The sequence below is a fragment of the Notolepis coatsorum genome (assembly GCF_963971535.1).
Source record: "Notolepis coatsorum genome assembly, contig: SCAFFOLD_1209, whole genome shotgun sequence".
NCBI lineage: Eukaryota > Metazoa > Chordata > Actinopteri > Aulopiformes > Paralepididae > Notolepis > Notolepis coatsorum.
This window is the reverse complement of record NW_028173726.1, coordinates 10001-27400: the sequence shown is the minus strand read 5'-3', so window position 1 is coordinate 27400 and position 17400 is coordinate 10001. Positions and strand designations below refer to the sequence as shown.

At 48.0% G+C, this 17400-nt stretch overlaps 1 protein-coding gene across 1 annotated transcript in view; it reads left to right on the top strand.

Annotated features, from left to right (window-relative positions):
- The window catches only part of LOC311247721 (uncharacterized protein), a gene marked incomplete at its 3' end in the record, with an annotated part of 47253 nt that overhangs the window by 27381 nt on the left and 2472 nt on the right, over positions 1-17400 (top strand). The window contains exons 3-5 of the mRNA XM_084338727.1: positions 12390-12537; positions 13396-13453; positions 16625-16706. Of these exons, the coding sequence (XP_084194853.1) occupies positions 12390-12537; positions 13396-13453; positions 16625-16706 (288 nt within the window). The remainder of the gene's footprint in view (positions 1-12389; positions 12538-13395; positions 13454-16624; positions 16707-17400) is intronic.

Here is a 17400-nt window from a genome sequence, read left to right as displayed (position 1 = left end):
GATTGTAGCCTAAAGTGTTTAAATGAATTGGCATACATCTGGTTTAGAATAGCCTAATGGATATTTACGTTAATTTGTTTGTTATATTGTTTAGAATGACATTGCATTATAGGGAGGTGTAGTCTGACGTCACTTTATTTCCCCGCGTGGTCCACCCATATAGGGATTTATCATTGGGAAAATGATTGGGAGTTTTATCGGCTATTGTAATAATTCTGCCTCATGAACATTGGCAAGCTTTCCATTTTTGCACAAAATGAGTTCCCGTCTATCACTAACATGATTGTTTAAGCATTTTTGGTTGAAATACAGGCTGTCAATCTATTCAAATATTTAATCACAAATTAATTGCATATTTTGTATCTGTTCTAAATCTACCTTAAACAGATCTTTTTCAAGTTTTAATACTCTTATCAACATGAGTCCAGAAATGCTTGCTTTATGCAGCCATTTAACACATTGCAAATTTGCATACAATTCAAAACAGAGTGATGCACAAAATAACTTAAAGGAAAATAATCATTTAAAACAATGAATAAAGTGTGCATGAAATAATAGGGGAAAGAAAATGTTAGGAACTTGTTACATTCACCCACACAAGGGCTGAGGACTCACACCCCCGCCCCCCCCCTCTCTCACACACACACACACACACACTCCCAGCTATCTTTCTCTATTGCCCCTTCCTCATCTCTCTCACTCACTCACTCACTCACTCACTCACTCACTCACTCACTCACTCACTCACTCACTCACTCACTCACTCACTCACTCACTCACTCACTCACTCACTCACTCACTCACTCACTCACTCACTCACTCACTCACACTTCAAGTCAGAAACAAACATAGTATCAATAATACACCTGAGTGAAGTCTAGATAAAAAAAGAATATAAATAATTGTGCGTTAATAACACGTTAACTTTGACAGCCTTAAATTATACGTAATTATTTTACGATTAATTGCGAATTGTTTCATGTTGAGCTATAGATTGTGGATGAATACGCACAGAAAGGTACACCGTGCCAAGGTTCATGCTTTATTTTATTTTAAACAAGACGATTTAGAAATGTGTCCATTGGAAATACATTGCAATTTCAAGTGAGGTGGACGGAAACAACAATGACGTAACCACTACACCTCATAGGCTATTGAACGGCCCTTCTAAGGTTTCTCTCCTCCACACTGCCTGTGGAGCATTTTTCCCTATTGTTAGGTTTTAGTGACTTTTTCCTTACCTTCGCGTGGGGTATGTCTGGGAGTGCTTGCATTCTTTCATTTATTTGCATTTATTTTAAATTTGTTGGACCTTATGGTGTTCTTGTTCTGTTCTTGACTTATTGTTATGTTTATTCTTGACTTGTTTAAAGAAGACGTGTCCGGCCCATGGGGACATTAACGTGTGTTGTCGGGCCTTACAAATAAATTTGATTTGATTTGTTTTATTTCTGTAACGCCAACTTTGCCCCCAGTGGTAAGTCGGCTGAGCGCAGGACATTACACAGGCCCACGCTCCAACGGTAACGGTAATTGATGACGCGTGCCACCTGTGAAAAACTGTGATTAATTTATTTTTTTTAATTTATTTATCCTTTATTTATCCAGGAATGTCTCATTGAGATACAAGATATCTTCCTCCAGTCCAGACCAACACGGCACACAACCATTTTCAACATAAAAACAGGGCATATAGAATATACAGTACATTAAACAAAAAACATCACAATCAACAATCAAACACAAACACAGAAGGCCATTGTGTGCGGTGGCAAGAAGCATAATCAGATCAGCGATAGCATCCGGTAAAACAGTGACATGTTTGAACGTGCCGAGACCCGTCTCGCTGCTGCTCTGCCTAGAAAATCATTGTAAAGGGAAAACAAAATAAAACGTGGATTATTGAGCACTGGATTGATGTATCCTGGTCGTGACTGAACTGAAGAACTTCAACTGTGAACTTTGAAGAATCATGTTGGTTAATTGAAAAGAGACTTTGAACAGTTTATTGTGTGAACAGCGGGACCTAGCTTGGGACGGTGTGTTGGGACCAGTGTTGCAGTCGTGGTCACACGCGGTTGCACGCCGTGTTACCAGATCACTGAGGCAGAAGTACGCGCGATCGCGCACGGATGTGTACTCGCGTGTACGCGCACACAAAAATGCGCTGTATCCATTCGCTGTGACTAAGTACCCGGCCACCGTTTTACATAACAAAAAGCGCAGGTAGACTAAGTGTCTGGGTGTTGGCTATCTGAATGCATCTCCCCCTTCATTCTGTGTGACACAGGCAGTGGAGGTGAATACTAATGTGGCTCGGAATTCGTGATGGGGGTCTACCTGCTTATGATATTGAATCAAGCGTCTGTGCTGCGCGCCAGCTTTCCACGCGCACATTCACACAAATAGAGAGCAAGAAGAGCTTGTATGATAGAAAGATTGCACTTGCGTATATGCGCTTGTGTGTGTGTGTGTGCGTGTGTGTGTGCGTGCGTGTGTGTGTATAAATCAGTTCTGTGCGCATGCAGCGCGTGCACGTGGCGTGGCGTGTTACCAGTTCCCATATTACGACTGCACCACTGGTTGGGACGGTGTGTTGGACGGTGTGTTGGGACGGTGTGTTGGACGGTGTGTTGGACGGTGTGTTGGACGGTGTGTTGGACGGTGTGTTGGGACGGTGTGTTGGGACGGTGTGTTGGACGGTGTGTTGGACGGTGTGTTGGACGGTGTGTTGGACGGTGTGTTGGGACGGTGTGTTGGACGGTGTGTTGGACGGTGTGTTGGACGGTGTGTTGGACGGTGTGTTGGGACGGTGTGTTGGGACTGTGTGTTGGGACGGTGTGTTGGGACGGTGTGTTGGACGGTGTGTTGGGACTGTGTGTTGGGACTGTGTGTTGGGACTGTGTGTTGGACGGTGTGTTGGGACGGTGTGTTGGGACGGTGTGTTGGGACGGTGTGTTGGGACGGTGTGTTGGGGGACGGTGTGTTGGGACGGTGTGTTGGGGGACGGTGTGTTGGGGGACGGTGTGTTGGGGGACGGTGTGTTGGACGGTGTGTTGGGACGGTGTGTTGGGACGGTGTGTTGGGGGACGGTGTGTTGGGGGACGGTGTGTTGGACGGTGTGTTGGACGGTGTGTTGGACGGTGTGTTGGACGGTGTGTTGGACGGTGTGTTGGGGGACGGTGTGTTGGGACGGTGTGTTGGACGGTGTGTTGGAACTGTGTGTTGGGGGACGGTGTGTTGGGACGGTGTGTTGGGGGACGGTGTGTTGGGACTGTGTGTTGGGGGACGGTGTGTTGGGACGGTGTGTTGGGACTGTGTGTTGGACGGTGTGTTGGGACGGTGTGTTGGACGGTGTGTTGGGACGGTGTGTTGGGACGGTGTGTTGGGACGGTGTGTTGGACGGTGTGTTGGGACGGTGTGTTGGGGGACGGTGTGTTGGACGGTGTGTTGGACGGTGTGTTGGACGGTGTGTTGGGACGGTGTGTTGGACGGTGTGTTGGACGGTGTGTTGGACGGTGTGTTGGACGGTGTGTTGGACGGTGTGTTGGACGGTGTGTTGGACGGTGTGTTGGGACGGTGTGTTGGACGGTGTGTTGGGGGACGGTGTGTTGGGACGGTGTGTTGGGGGACGGTGTGTTGGACGGTGTGTTGGACGGTGTGTTGGACGGTGTGTTGGGGGACGGTGTGTTGGGGGACGGTGTGTTGGACGGTGTGTTGGACGGTGTGTTGGGGGACGGTGTGTTGGACGGTGTGTTGGGGGACGGTGTGTTGGACGGTGTGTTGGGGGACGGTGTGTTGGGGGACGGTGTGTTGGACGGTGTGTTGGACGGTGTGTTGGGACGGTGTGTTGGACGGTGTGTTGGGGGACGGTGTGTTGGACGGTGTGTTGGACGGTGTGTTGGGGGACGGTGTGTTGGACGGTGTGTTGGGGGACGGTGTGTTGGACGGTGTGTTGGGGGACGGTGTGTTGGGGGACGGTGTGTTGGACGGTGTGTTGGACGGTGTGCTGGACGGTGTGTTGGGGGACGGTGTGTTGGACGGTGTGTTGGACGGTGTGTTGGGGGACGGTGTGTTGGACGGTGTGTTGGACGGTGTGTTGGACGGTGTGTTGGGGGACGGTGTGTTGGGACGGTGTGTTGGACGGTGTGTTGGACGGTGTGTTGGACGGTGTGTTGGACGGTGTGTTGGACGGTGTGTTGGGACGGTGTGTTGGGGGACAGTGTGTTGGACGGTGTGTTGGGGGACGGTGTGTTGGGACGGTGTGTTGGGGGACGGTGTGTTGGGACGGTGTGTTGGGACGGTGTGTTGGACGGTGTGTTGGACGGTGTGTTGGGGGACGGTGTGTTGGACGGTGTGTTGGGGGACGGTGTGTTGGACGGTGTGTTGGGACGGTGTGTTGGACAGTGTGTTGGGACGGTGTGTTGGACGGTGTGTTGGACGGTGTGTTGGGACGGTGTGTTGGGACGGTGTGTTGGGGGACGGTGTGTTGGACGGTGTGTTGGGGGACGGTGTGTTGGACGGTGTGTTGGGGGACGGTGTGTTGGACGGTGTGTTGGGACGGTGTGTTGGACGGTGTGTTGGGACGGTGTGTTGGACGGTGTGTTGGGGGACGGTGTGTTGGACGGTGTGTTGGGGGACGGTGTGTTGGACGGTGTGTTGGGGGACGGTGTGTTGGACGGTGTGTTGGGACGGTGTGTTGGGACGGTGTGTTGGACGGTGTGTTGGACGGTGTGTTGGACGGTGTGTTGGACGGTGTGTTGGACGGTGTGTTGGGACGGTGTGTTGGGACGGTGTGTTGGACGGTGTGTTGGACGGTGTGTTGGACGGTGTGTTGGGACGGTGTGTTGGACGGTGTGTTGGACGGTGTGTTGGACGGTGTGTTGGGACGGTGTGTTGGACGGTGTGTTGGGGGACGGTGTGTTGGGGGACGGTGTGTTGGACGGTGTGTTGGACGGTGTGTTGGACGGTGTGTTGGACGGTGTGTTGGACGGTGTGTTGGGACGGTGTGTTGGGGGACGGTGTGTTGGGGGACGGTGTGTTGGGGGACGGTGTGTTGGACGGTGTGTTGGACGGTGTGTTGGACGGTGTGTTGGACGGTGTGTTGGACGGTGTGTTGGACGGTGTGTTGGGACGGTGTGTTGGGGGACGGTGTGTTGGACGGTGTGTTGGGGGACGGTGTGTTGGGACGGTGTGTTGGGGGACGGTGTGTTGGGACGGTGTGTTGGACGGTGTGTTGGACGGTGTGTTGGGGGACGGTGTGTTGGACGGTGTGTTGGGGGACGGTGTGTTGGGACGGTGTGTTGGACGGTGTGTTGGACGGTGTGTTGGACGGTGTGTTGGACGGTGTGTTGGACGGTGTGTTGGACGGTGTGTTGGGACGGTGTGTTGGGGGACGGTGTGTTGGGACGGTGTGTTGGGGGACGGTGTGTTGGGACGGTGTGTTGGACGGTGTGTTGGACGGTGTGTTGGGGGACGGTGTGTTGGACGGTGTGTTGGGGGACGGTGTGTTGGGACGGTGTGTTGGACAGTGTGTTGGGACGGTGTGTTGGGACGGTGTGTTGGACGGTGTGTTGGGGGACGGTGTGTTGGACGGTGTGTTGGACGGTGTGTTGGACGGTGTGTTGGACGGTGTGTTGGGACGGTGTGTTGGACGGTGTGTTGGGACGGTGTGTTGGACGGTGTGTTGGGGGACGGTGTGTTGGACGGTGTGTTGGGGGACGGTGTGTTGGACGGTGTGTTGGGGGACGGTGTGTTGGACGGTGTGTTGGGACGGTGTGTTGGGACGGTGTGTTGGACGGTGTGTTGGACGGTGTGTTGGGACGGTGTGTTGGGACGGTGTGTTGGACGGTGTGTTGGACGGTGTGTTGGACGGTGTGTTGGGACTGTGTGTTGGACGGTGTGTTGGGACGGTGTGTTGGGACGGTGTGTTGGATGGTGTGTTGGGACTGTGTGTTGGGACTGTGTGTTGGGACTGTGTGTTGGACGGTGTGTTGGGACGGTGTGTTGGGACGGTGTGTTGGGACGGTGTGTTGGGGGACGGTGTGTTGGGACGGTGTGTTGGGACGGTGTGTTGGGACGGTGTGTTGGGGGACGGTGTGTTGGGGGACGGTGTGTTGGGGGACGGTGTGTTGGACGGTGTGTTGGGACGGTGTGTTGGGGGACGGTGTGTTGGGGGACGGTGTGTTGGACAGTGTGTTGGACGGTGTGTTGGACGGTGTGTTGGACGGTGTGTTGGGGGACGGTGTGTTGGGACGGTGTGTTGGACGGTGTGTTGGGACTGTGTGTTGGGACTGTGTGTTGGGGGACGGTGTGTTGGGACGGTGTGTTGGGACTGTGTGTTGGACGGTGTGTTGGGGGACGGTGTGTTGGGACTGTGTGTTGGGGGACGGTGTGTTGGGACGGTGTGTTGGGACTGTGTGTTGGACGGTGTGTTGGGACGGTGTGTTGGACGGTGTGTTGGGACGGTGTGTTGGGACGGTGTGTTGGACGGTGTGTTGGGACGGTGTGTTGGGGGACGGTGTGTTGGACGGTGTGTTGGACGGTGTGTTGGACGGTGTGTTGGGGGACGGTGTGTTGGACGGTGTGTTGGACGGTGTGTTGGACGGTGTGTTGGACGGTGTGTTGGGGGACGGTGTGTTGGACGGTGTGTTGGACGGTGTGTTGGGGGACGGTGTGTTGGACGGTGTGTTGGGACGGTGTGTTGGGGGACGGTGTGTTGGACGGTGTGTTGGACGGTGTGTTGGACGGTGTGTTGGACGGTGTGTTGGGACGGTGTGTTGGGGGACGGTGTGTTGGACGGTGTGTTGGACGGTGTGTTGGGGGACGGTGTGTTGGACGGTGTGTTGGGGGACGGTGTGTTGGACGGTGTGTTGGACGGTGTGTTGGGGGACGGTGTGTTGGACGGTGTGTTGGACGGTGTGTTGGGGGACGGTGTGTTGGACGGTGTGTTGGGGGACGGTGTGTTGGGGGACGGTGTGTTGGACGGTGTGCTGGACGGTGTGTTGGGGGACGGTGTGTTGGACGGTGTGTTGGACGGTGTGTTGGGGGACGGTGTGTTGGGACGGTGTGTTGGACGGTGTGTTGGACGGTGTGTTGGACGGTGTGTTGGACGGTGTGTTGGACGGTGTGTTGGGACGGTGTGTTGTTGGACGGTGTGTTGGACGGTGTGTTGGGGGACGGTGTGTTGGGACGGTGTGTTGGGGGACGGTGTGTTGGGACGGTGTGTTGGACGGTGTGTTGGACGGTGTGTTGGGGGACGGTGTGTTGGACGGTGTGTTGGGGGACGGTGTGTTGGACGGTGTGTTGGGACGGTGTGTTGGACAGTGTGTTGGGACGGTGTGTTGGGACGGTGTGTTGGACGGTGTGTTGGGGGACGGTGTGTTGGACGGTGTGTTGGGGGACGGTGTGTTGGACGGTGTGTTGGGACGGTGTGTTGGACGGTGTGTTGGGACGGTGTGTTGGACGGTGTGTTGGGGGACGGTGTGTTGGACGGTGTGTTGGGGGACGGTGTGTTGGACGGTGTGTTGGGACGGTGTGTTGGGACGGTGTGTTGGACGGTGTGTTGGACGGTGTGTTGGACGGTGTGTTGGACGGTGTGTTGGGACGGTGTGTTGGACGGTGTGTTGGACGGTGTGTTGGGACGGTGTGTTGGACGGTGTGTTGGACGGTGTGTTGGGACGGTGTGTTGGACGGTGTGTTGGACGGTGTGTTGGACGGTGTGTTGGGACGGTGTGTTGGACGGTGTGTTGGGGGACGGTGTGTTGGGGGACGGTGTGTTGGACGGTGTGTTGGACGGTGTGTTGGACGGTGTGTTGGACGGTGTGTTGGGACGGTGTGTTGGGACGGTGTGTTGGGGGACGGTGTGTTGGACGGTGTGTTGGACGGTGTGTTGGGACGGTGTGTTGGGACGGTGTGTTGGACGGTGTGTTGGACGGTGTGTTGGGACGGTGTGTTGGACGGTGTGTTGGGACGGTGTGTTGGGGGACGGTGTGTTGGGACGGTGTGTTGGACGGTGTGTTGGGGGACGGTGTGTTGGGGGACGGTGTGTTGGGACGGTGTGTTGGGACGGTGTGTTGGACGGTGTGTTGGGACGGTGTGTTGGGACGGTGTGTTGGGACGGTGTGTTGGGGGACGGTGTGTTGGGACGGTGTGTTGGACGGTGTGTTGGACGGTGTGTTGGACGGTGTGTTGGACGGTGTGTTGGACGGTGTGTTGGGACGGTGTGTTGGGGGACGGTGTGTTGGGGGACGGTGTGTTGGACGGTGTGTTGGACGGTGTGTTGGGACGGTGTGTTGGACGGTGTGTTGGACGGTGTGTTGGACGGTGTGTTGGGACGGTGTGTTGGACGGTGTGTTGGACGGTGTGTTGGACGGTGTGTTGGACGGTGTGTTGGACGGTGTGTTGGGACGGTGTGTTGGGACGGTGTGTTGGGACGGTGTGTTGGGACGGTGTGTTGGACGGTGTGTTGGGACGGTGTGTTGGACGGTGTGTTGGACGGTGTGTTGGACGGTGTGTTGGACGTAGGCCTGCCACGATAACACATTTTGCTGGGCGATTAATTGCCCCCGAAAATATCGCGATAAGCGATATTATTGCGACCGGTTAGAGAATTTTTTTGAGAAATTTATTTCCCAAAACTTTTATTTTGAAGCCCACCGCTCCGTCTTTTCCGGTGTTTAAGACTTTTATTTTGAAGCCCACCGACCGGACCGGAAGTATTGTTGTGATTATCAGGTACTTTGGTGTGTTGGGACGGTGTGTTGGACGGTGTGTTGGACGGTGTGTTGGGACGGTGTGTTGGACGGTGTGTTGGGACGGTGTGTTGGGGGACGGTGTGTTGGGACGGTGTGTTGGGACGGTGTGTTGGGGGACGGTGTGTTGGGGGACGGTGTGTTGGGACGGTGTGTTGGGACGGTGTGTTGGACGGTGTGTTGGGACGGTGTGTTGGGACGGTGTGTTGGGACGGTGTGTTGGGGGACGGTGTGTTGGGACGGTGTGTTGGACGGTGTGTTGGACGGTGTGTTGGACGGTGTGTTGGACGGTGTGTTGGACGGTGTGTTGGGACCAGCGTTTCCGTTAGCCGGTAATTACCGGTATTTGACCGGCAAAATCTGTTGAAGTCCGACACATTTAATCTCTCCGGTCTTAATGTCCGGTGAAAATAATTCCCTGAGTCTAAGCACAATTTGATTATTTGAATTGTATTAAAATAGGCTAAAATTAAATAGCCTATGCGATGAACGAAACGATCATTACATTTGTTTCCTCGTTGCTTCTAATAATGACAACGACGTTGTCAGCGAGAGCTTAGTGCTGGGTGTGCGAACTTTTGTGAAGCTGCAGAGCCAGAGCAACAACAGCACAATGCAGTATTCCAGCAGTACTCCAATTCAGCCATTTTCAGCCAATGTTGGGTGGGGGGCGCTGCTGTGCTGTTCCCAGAAAAGAGCCAATAACAGCTGAATGAGCTGCTCTGCAGCGCCATACTCTTTGCAAATAAGTCGTTGCGAGGTGGAGAGAGTCGTCACGCAAACCACGATAATGTTGCCGTCTCTGCTTTCTCAGTTCTTCGCTTGATATAATTAATACAAATGTCCAATATAACGGAATTCGTTAGCTCATAAAAATGTGATTATAACAGACTGCTGTTTAGTGTCGGACCGACTGCCCACATACGCAGTCTATTTTATTTCAAGTCAGCAGCAGCACGGAGTATCGAGGGACTTATTTTATTTGGAATATATTAATGACTGTATACGCAAAAGTAGCCTAGTTTTAAGTAATACTATTATAAATCTACATGCCTTGAGGATGACATTCTTTATATAGCCTGCCTATCAATTGTTTTAAAGCTCAATAAACTATGACCGGAATTAATCTCATTTGTCCGGTAGATTGAAATCTTGCAGGTCACGGAGACCGGCAAAATTTTTTCTAACGGAAACCCTGGTTGGGACGGTGTGTTGGGGGACGGTGTGTTGGGACGGTGTGTTGGGGGACGGTGTGTTGGACGGTGTGTTGGACGGTGTGTTGGGACGGTGTGTTGGACGGTGTGTTGGACGGTGTGTTGGACGGTGTGTTGGGACGGTGTGTTGGACGGTGTGTTGGACGGTGTGTTGGACGGTGTGTTGGACGGTGTGTTGGACGGTGTGTTGGGACGGTGTGTTGGGACGGTGTGTTGGGACGGTGTGTTGGGACGGTGTGTTGGGACGGTGTGTTGGACGGTGTGTTGGACGGTGTGTTGGACGGTGTGTTGGACGTAGGCCTGCCACGATAACACATTTTGCTGGGCGATTAATTGCCCCCGAAAATATCGCGATAAGCGATATTATTGCGACCGGTTAGAGATTTTTTTTGAGAAATTTATTTCCCAAAACTTTTATTTTGAAGCCCACCGCTCCGTCTTTTCCGGTGTTTAAGACTTTTATTTTGAAGCCCACCGACCGGACCGGAAGTATTGTTGTGATTATCCTAGCCGACAACTTGTCTCGTCCGGTTGTGTTTTTTTGTTTTAACGTTAGCTACTAACGTTAGATGCAGCTACTACAGGCAATCAACGATGAGGAGGAAGCGTCAAAGCCGTATATAATAGAATAGCTGTGGTGCGTAGGCACTGCAGCACGACTCGAAAACGACCTGGTGGTGAACCAGCCCTGAGGTCTTCTGATCAGGCCTCCTGGTGGTGAACCAGCCCTGAGGTCTTCTGATCAGGCCTCCTGGTGGTGAACCAGCCCTGAGGTCTTCTGATCAGGTCTCCTGGTGGTGAACCAGCCCTGAGGTCTTCTGATCAGGTCTCCTGGTGGTGAACCAGCCTGAGGTCTTCTGATCAGGTCTCCTGGTGGTGAACCAGCCCTGAGGTCTTCTGATCAGGTCTCCTGGTGGTGAACCAGCCCTGAGGTCTTCTGATCAGGTCTCCTGGTGGTGAACCAGCCCTGAGGTCTTCTGATCAGGCCTCCTGGTGGTGAACCAGCCCTGAGGTCTTCTGATCAGGCCTCCTGGTGGTGAACCAGCCCTGAGGTCTTCTGATCAGGTCTCCTGGTGGTGAACCAGCCCTGAGGTCTTCTGATCAGGTCTCCTGGTGGTGAACCAGCCCTGAGGTCTTCTGATCAGGCCTCCTGGTGGTGAACCAGCCCTGAGGTCTTCTGATCAGGTCTCCTGGTGGTGAACCAGCCCTGAGGTCTTCTGATCAGGTCTCCTGGTGGTGAACCAGCCTGAGGTCTTCTGATCAGGCCTCCTGGTGGTGAACCAGCCCTGAGGTCTTCTGATCAGGCCTCCTGGTGGTGAACCAGCCCTGAGGTCTTCTGATCAGGTCTCCTGGTGGTGAACCAGCCTGAGGTCTTCTGATCAGGCCTCCTGGTGGTGAACCAGCCCTGAGGTCTTCTGATCAGGCCTCCTGGTGGTGAACCAGCCCTGAGGTCTTCTGATCAGGTCTCCTGGTGGTGAACCAGCCTGAGGTCTTCTGATCAGGTCTCCTGGTGGTGAACCAGCCCTGAGGTCTTCTGATCAGGCCTCCTGGTGGTGAACCAGCCTGAGGTCTTCTGATCAGGCCTCCTGGTGGTGAACCAGCCCTGAGGTCTTCTGATCAGGCCTCCTGGTGGTGAACCAGCCCTGAGGTCTTCTGATCAGGCCTCCTGGTGAACCAGCCCTGAGGTCTTCTGATCAGGCCTCCTGGTGGTGAACCAGCCCTGAGGTCTTCTGATCAGGCCTCCTGGTGAACCAGCCCTGAGGTCTTCTGATCAGGCCTCCTGGTGGTGAACCAGCCCTGAGGTCTTCTGATCAGGCCTCCTGGTGAACCAGCCCCTAGGCTCTGGAACGAGCTCCCCAGGTCTCGAGAGCCCCCCCCCCCCTCTGTTCAAGGGGCAGCTGAAACCCCACTTGTTCAGCGTGGCGTTTGGCCATACTGTGGTTGTCCTTGCCTGTCTTTATATTATGTGTATATTCTCGTAATGTTTTTATGAATGGCCCTGTTCTTGTGAAGCACTGGGAGGGTTGCTAATAGAAATAAAGTTTTGCTTTACCTACGTACTCACTCACTCACTCACTCACTCACTCACTCACTCACTCACTCACTCACTCACTCACTCACTCACTCACTCACTCACTCACTCACTCACTCACTCCCCCCCTCCCTCCCTCCCTCCCTCCCTCCCTCACTCACTCACTCACTCCCTCCCTCCCTCCCTCCCTCCCTCCCTCCCTCCCTCCCTCCCTCCCTCCCTCTCTCCCTCTCTCCCTCCCTCCCTCCCTCCCTCCCTCCCTCCCTCCCTCCCTCACTCACTCACTCCCTCCCTCCCTCCCTCCCTCCCTCCCTCTCTCCCTCTCTCCCTCCCTCCCTCCCTCCCTCCCTCCCTCCCTCACTCCCCCCCCCCCCCCCTCTGCCCACACAGAGAGCTACGCAGTGCAGGACATCCACGAGAGACTGTCCCACGGGCAGCAGCTGAAGATCTACCTTCCTAAGAGTGTGGAGCGGCTGGAGTTCACACCAGCTGAGGGACCCGAGAAGAACTACGTGCGCTTTGAGAACGGACACCAGAGGTTAGTGTTGTTGTTGTTGTTGTTGTTGTTGTTGTTGTTGTTGTTGTTGTTGTTGTTGTTGTTGTTGTTGTTGTTGTTGTTGTTATAGTACATGTATAGTATTATTATGATTATTATTATTATTATTATTATTATTATTATTATAATCACGATTATTATAATCACTATTATTATTATTATTATTATTATTATTATTATTATTATTATTATTATTATTATTATTATTATTATTATTATTATTATTATTATTGTTATTATTATTATTATTATTATTATTATTATTATTATTATTATTATTATTATTATTATCACGATTATTATTATTATTATTATTATTATTATTATAATCACGATTATTATTATTATTATTATTATTATTATTATTATTATTATTATTATTATTATTATTATTATTATTATTATATATATAATATCCATCTCTCAGAGGGAGCCGTGGCAGAGTGAGTGGGACAGTATTATTATTAGGGATGTCCGATATTATCTGCCGATATTGGCATTAAAATGTGATATCGGAAAATATCGGTATCGGTTTTCAAAAAAATATATATATATATTTTTTACATTTATTTAACCTTTAGTTGCCCAGGCAAGCAAGTAAGAACAGATTCTGATTTTATTTATTGTCAAAAGTATGCATAATGTTGTGTTAATTCCACGACAAGAGATATGTAATGTTAATTACCTGAAATGATTCGAGCATCCCTAATTATTATTGTTATTGTTATTGTTATTGTTATTATTATTATTATTATTATTATTATTATTATTATTATTATTATTATTGTTATTGTTATTGTTATTGTTATTATTATAATAATATATAATATGGTCTCTCAGGGGACACCGTGGCAGAGTGAGTGGGACGGGCAACGATCGCCGATGGTACATCGACAAGGTGAAACCAACCGTTCTGTCAGACCGATTATCAATCTCTTTCTTTTAGTCTCTCTCTCTTTTAGTCTCTCTCCTCTCTCTTTTAGTCTCTCTCCTCTCTCTTTTAGTCTCTCTCTCTTTTTTAGTCTCTCTCCTCTCTCTCTCCTCTCTCTTTTAGTCTCTCCTCTCTCTTTTAGTCTCTCTCTCCTCTCTCTTTTAGTCTCTCTCCTCTCTTTTAGTCTCTCTCTCCTCTCTTTTAGTCTCTCCTCTCTCTTTTAGTCTCTCCTCTCTCCTCTCTTTTAGTCTCTCTCTCCTCTCTCTTTTAGTCTCTCCTCTCTCCTCTCTCTTTTAGTCTCTCTCTCCTCTCTCTTTTAGTCTCTCCTCTCTCCTCTCTTTTAGTCTCTCTCTCCTCTCTTTTAGTCTCTCCTCTCTCTCTTTAGTCTCTCTCCTCTCTTTTAGTCTCTCCTCTCTCCTCTCTCTTTTAGTCTCTCCTCTCTCTTTTAGTCTCTCTCCTCTCTCTTTTAGTCTCTCTCTCCTCTCTTTTAGTCTCTCTCTCCTCTCTCTTTTAGTCTCTCTCTCCTCTCTCTTTTAGTCTCTCTCCTCTCTCTTTTCGTCTCTCCTCTCTCCTCTCTTTAGTCTCTCTCTCCTCTCTCTTTTAGTCTTTCTCCTCTCTCTTTTAGTCTCTCCTCTCTTTTAGTCTCTCTCTCCTCTCTTTTAGTCTCTCTCTCCTCTCTCTTTTAGTCTCTCTCTCCTCTCTTTTAGTCTCTCTCTCCTCTCTCTTTTAGTCTCTCCTCTCTCCTCTCTCTTTTAGTCTCTCCTCTCTCCTCTCTCTTTTAGTCTCTCTCCTCTCTTTTTTAGTCTCTCTCTCCTCTCTCTTTTAGTCTCTCTCTTCTCTCTTTTTTAGCCTCTCTCTTTTTGTCTCTCTCCTCTCTTTTTGTTTCTCTCTCCTCTCTCTTTTTGTCTCTCTCTCTTCTCTCTCTTTTAGTCTCTCTCCTCTCTTTTTTTAGTCTTCTCTTTCACTCTCTATTTGTTTATCTCTCTGTATGAATGTATGTATTAATGTATGAACGTATATATGTATGTGTATATATATATTAAGGCTGTCAATCTATTAAAATATGTAATCTGATTAATCGCATGATTGTCCATAGTTAATCGTGATTGATCGCAAATTAATTGCATATTTTGTATCTGTTCTAAATCTACCTTAAACGGATATTTTTCAAGTTTTAATACTCTTATCAACATGAGAGTCGACAAATGCTTGCTTTATGCAAAAAATTCATGTTTATTTATTGCCACAATGACAAGTACTTTACAACACACATTTTAGACACCCCTCATGTTAAGAATTCCTTCAAATTCACGTTGGCATAAAAAGTATGGCCCGCTCTACTCTGGGATGCTCAGGGTGAAACTCGAAGGTTGATGAGGGAGCGGTAAATGTTGTCCGATTGAGGAGAACATTCACCAGGAGAGTTTTATTACTACTACACACTACTATAACGAATTCTGGAGGTTGGAGCTTAAAATGTATTCATTCGAAAATGTACCCCTCACGAAGGACCACCCTAGTATGTATGTATGTTAGGGCTGGGGGGCGAATCTTGCTCAAATGTGAATCACGATTTTTCTCTCTAAGAATTGAGATCACGATTCTCTCACACGATTCTTATTCTTTCAATAAAATCATTTATTGCACTCTTTCTTAAACAGACAACATAACATCAAAGTGCTTGACTTAAACTTAAACATAACATATATGAAAGTGCTTGACTTAAACTTAAAAGTCCCTTGTAACATACAAAATAACTCAAGTCAGAATTGTCATCATTTAAAAAAGTTAAGTAAAAAAACATAATAATAATAATCGTCATAATTTTGAAATGAGATTGCATAGGTCTATGAATCGAGATTGCGATTTTATTTTGATTAATTGCCCAGCCCTTATGTATGTATGTATGTATGTATGTATGTATGTATGTATGTATGTATGTATGTATGTATGTATGTATGTATGTATGTATGTATGTATGTATGTATGTATGTATTAATGTATGTATTAATGTATGTATGTGTGTATTAATGGATGTATGTATGCATGTATGTATGTATTAATGTATGTATGTATGTATGTTATGTATGTTATGTATGTATGTATTAATGTATGTATGTATGCATGTATGTATGTATTAATGTATGTATGTATGTATTAATGTATGTATGCATGTATGTATGTATTAATGTATGTTATGTATGTATGTATTAATGTATGTATGTATGTATGTATGTATGTATGTATGTATGTATGTATGTATGTATGTATGTATGTATGTATGTATGTATTAATGTATGTATGTATGTATTAATGTATGTATGTATGTATGTATTAATGTATGTATATATGTATGTATGTATTAATGTATGTATGTATGTATTAATGTATGTATGTATGTATGTATGTATTAATGTATGTATGTATGTATGTATTAATGTATGTATATATGTATGTATGTATTAATGTATGTATGTATGTATGTATGTATTAATGTATGTATGTATGTATGTATGTATGTATTAATGTATGTATGTATGTATGTATGTATGTATGTATTAATGTATGTATAAATGTCCTATTCGTGTGACCAGGTTCTATCTGAATTAGGGATGTCCGATATTATCGGCCGATATTGGCATTCAAATGTAATCTCGGAAATTATCGGTATCGGTTTTCTTTCTTTTTTTTTGTACATTTATTTACCCAGATTTTTCTTATTTTATTTATTGTTAAAAGTATGCATAATGTTGTGTTAATTCCACGACAAGAGATATGTAATGTTAATTACCTGAAATTATTCCGTTTTTTTGGGAGGTGGGGGGGGGGGGGGGGGACCCTGCATGTATCGATATCGGAAATTAAGAGTTGGACAATATCGGTATATCGGATATCAAAAAATAAATAAAAATCGAAACATCCCTAATCTGAACGTGTCTCGTCTGTCTGACCCGGTTCTGTGTGTGTGACCCGGTTCTGTGTGTGTGACCCGGTTCTGTCTGTGTGACCCGGTTCTGTCTGTGACCCGGTTCTGTCTGTCTGACCCGGTTCTGTCTGTCTGACCCGGTTCTGTCCGTCTGACCCGGTTCTGTCTGTGACCCGGTTCTGTCTGTCTGACCCGGTTCTGTGTCTCGCCAGGTGACCTATGAGGACGAGGGGACGTACACACAGAAGGACTACTGGAACAAGGAGCTCTCCGTCCTCAAACTGGCCATCACATGTATGTACAGTATAGTCACTGTTTTATGATGATAATAAATATGTATGTACAGTATAGTCACTGTTTTATGATGATAATAAATATGTATGTACAGTACAGTCACTGTTTTATGATGATAATAAATATGTATGTACAGTACAGTCACTGTTTTATGATGATAATAAATATGTATGTACAGTATAGTCACTGTTTTATGATGATAATAAATATGTATGTACAGTACAGTCACTGTTTTATGATGATAATAAATAGGTATGTACAGTATAGTCACTGTTTTATGATGATAATAAATAGGTATGTACAGTATAGTCACTGTTTTATGATGATAATAAATATGTATGTACAGTATAGTCACTGTTTTATGATGATAATAAATATGTATGTACAGTATAGTCACTGTTTTATGATGATAATAAATATGTATGTACAGTATAGTCACTGTTTTATGATGATAATAAATATGTATGTACAGTACAGTCACTGTTTTATGATGATAATAAATAGGTATGTACAGTATAGTCACTGTTTTATGATGATAATAAATATGTATGTACAGTATAGTCACTGTTTTATGATGATAATAAATATGTATGTACAGTACAGTCACTGTTTTATGATGATAATAAATATGTATGTACAGTATAGTCACTGTTTTATGATGATAATAAATATGTATGTACAGTACAGTCACTGT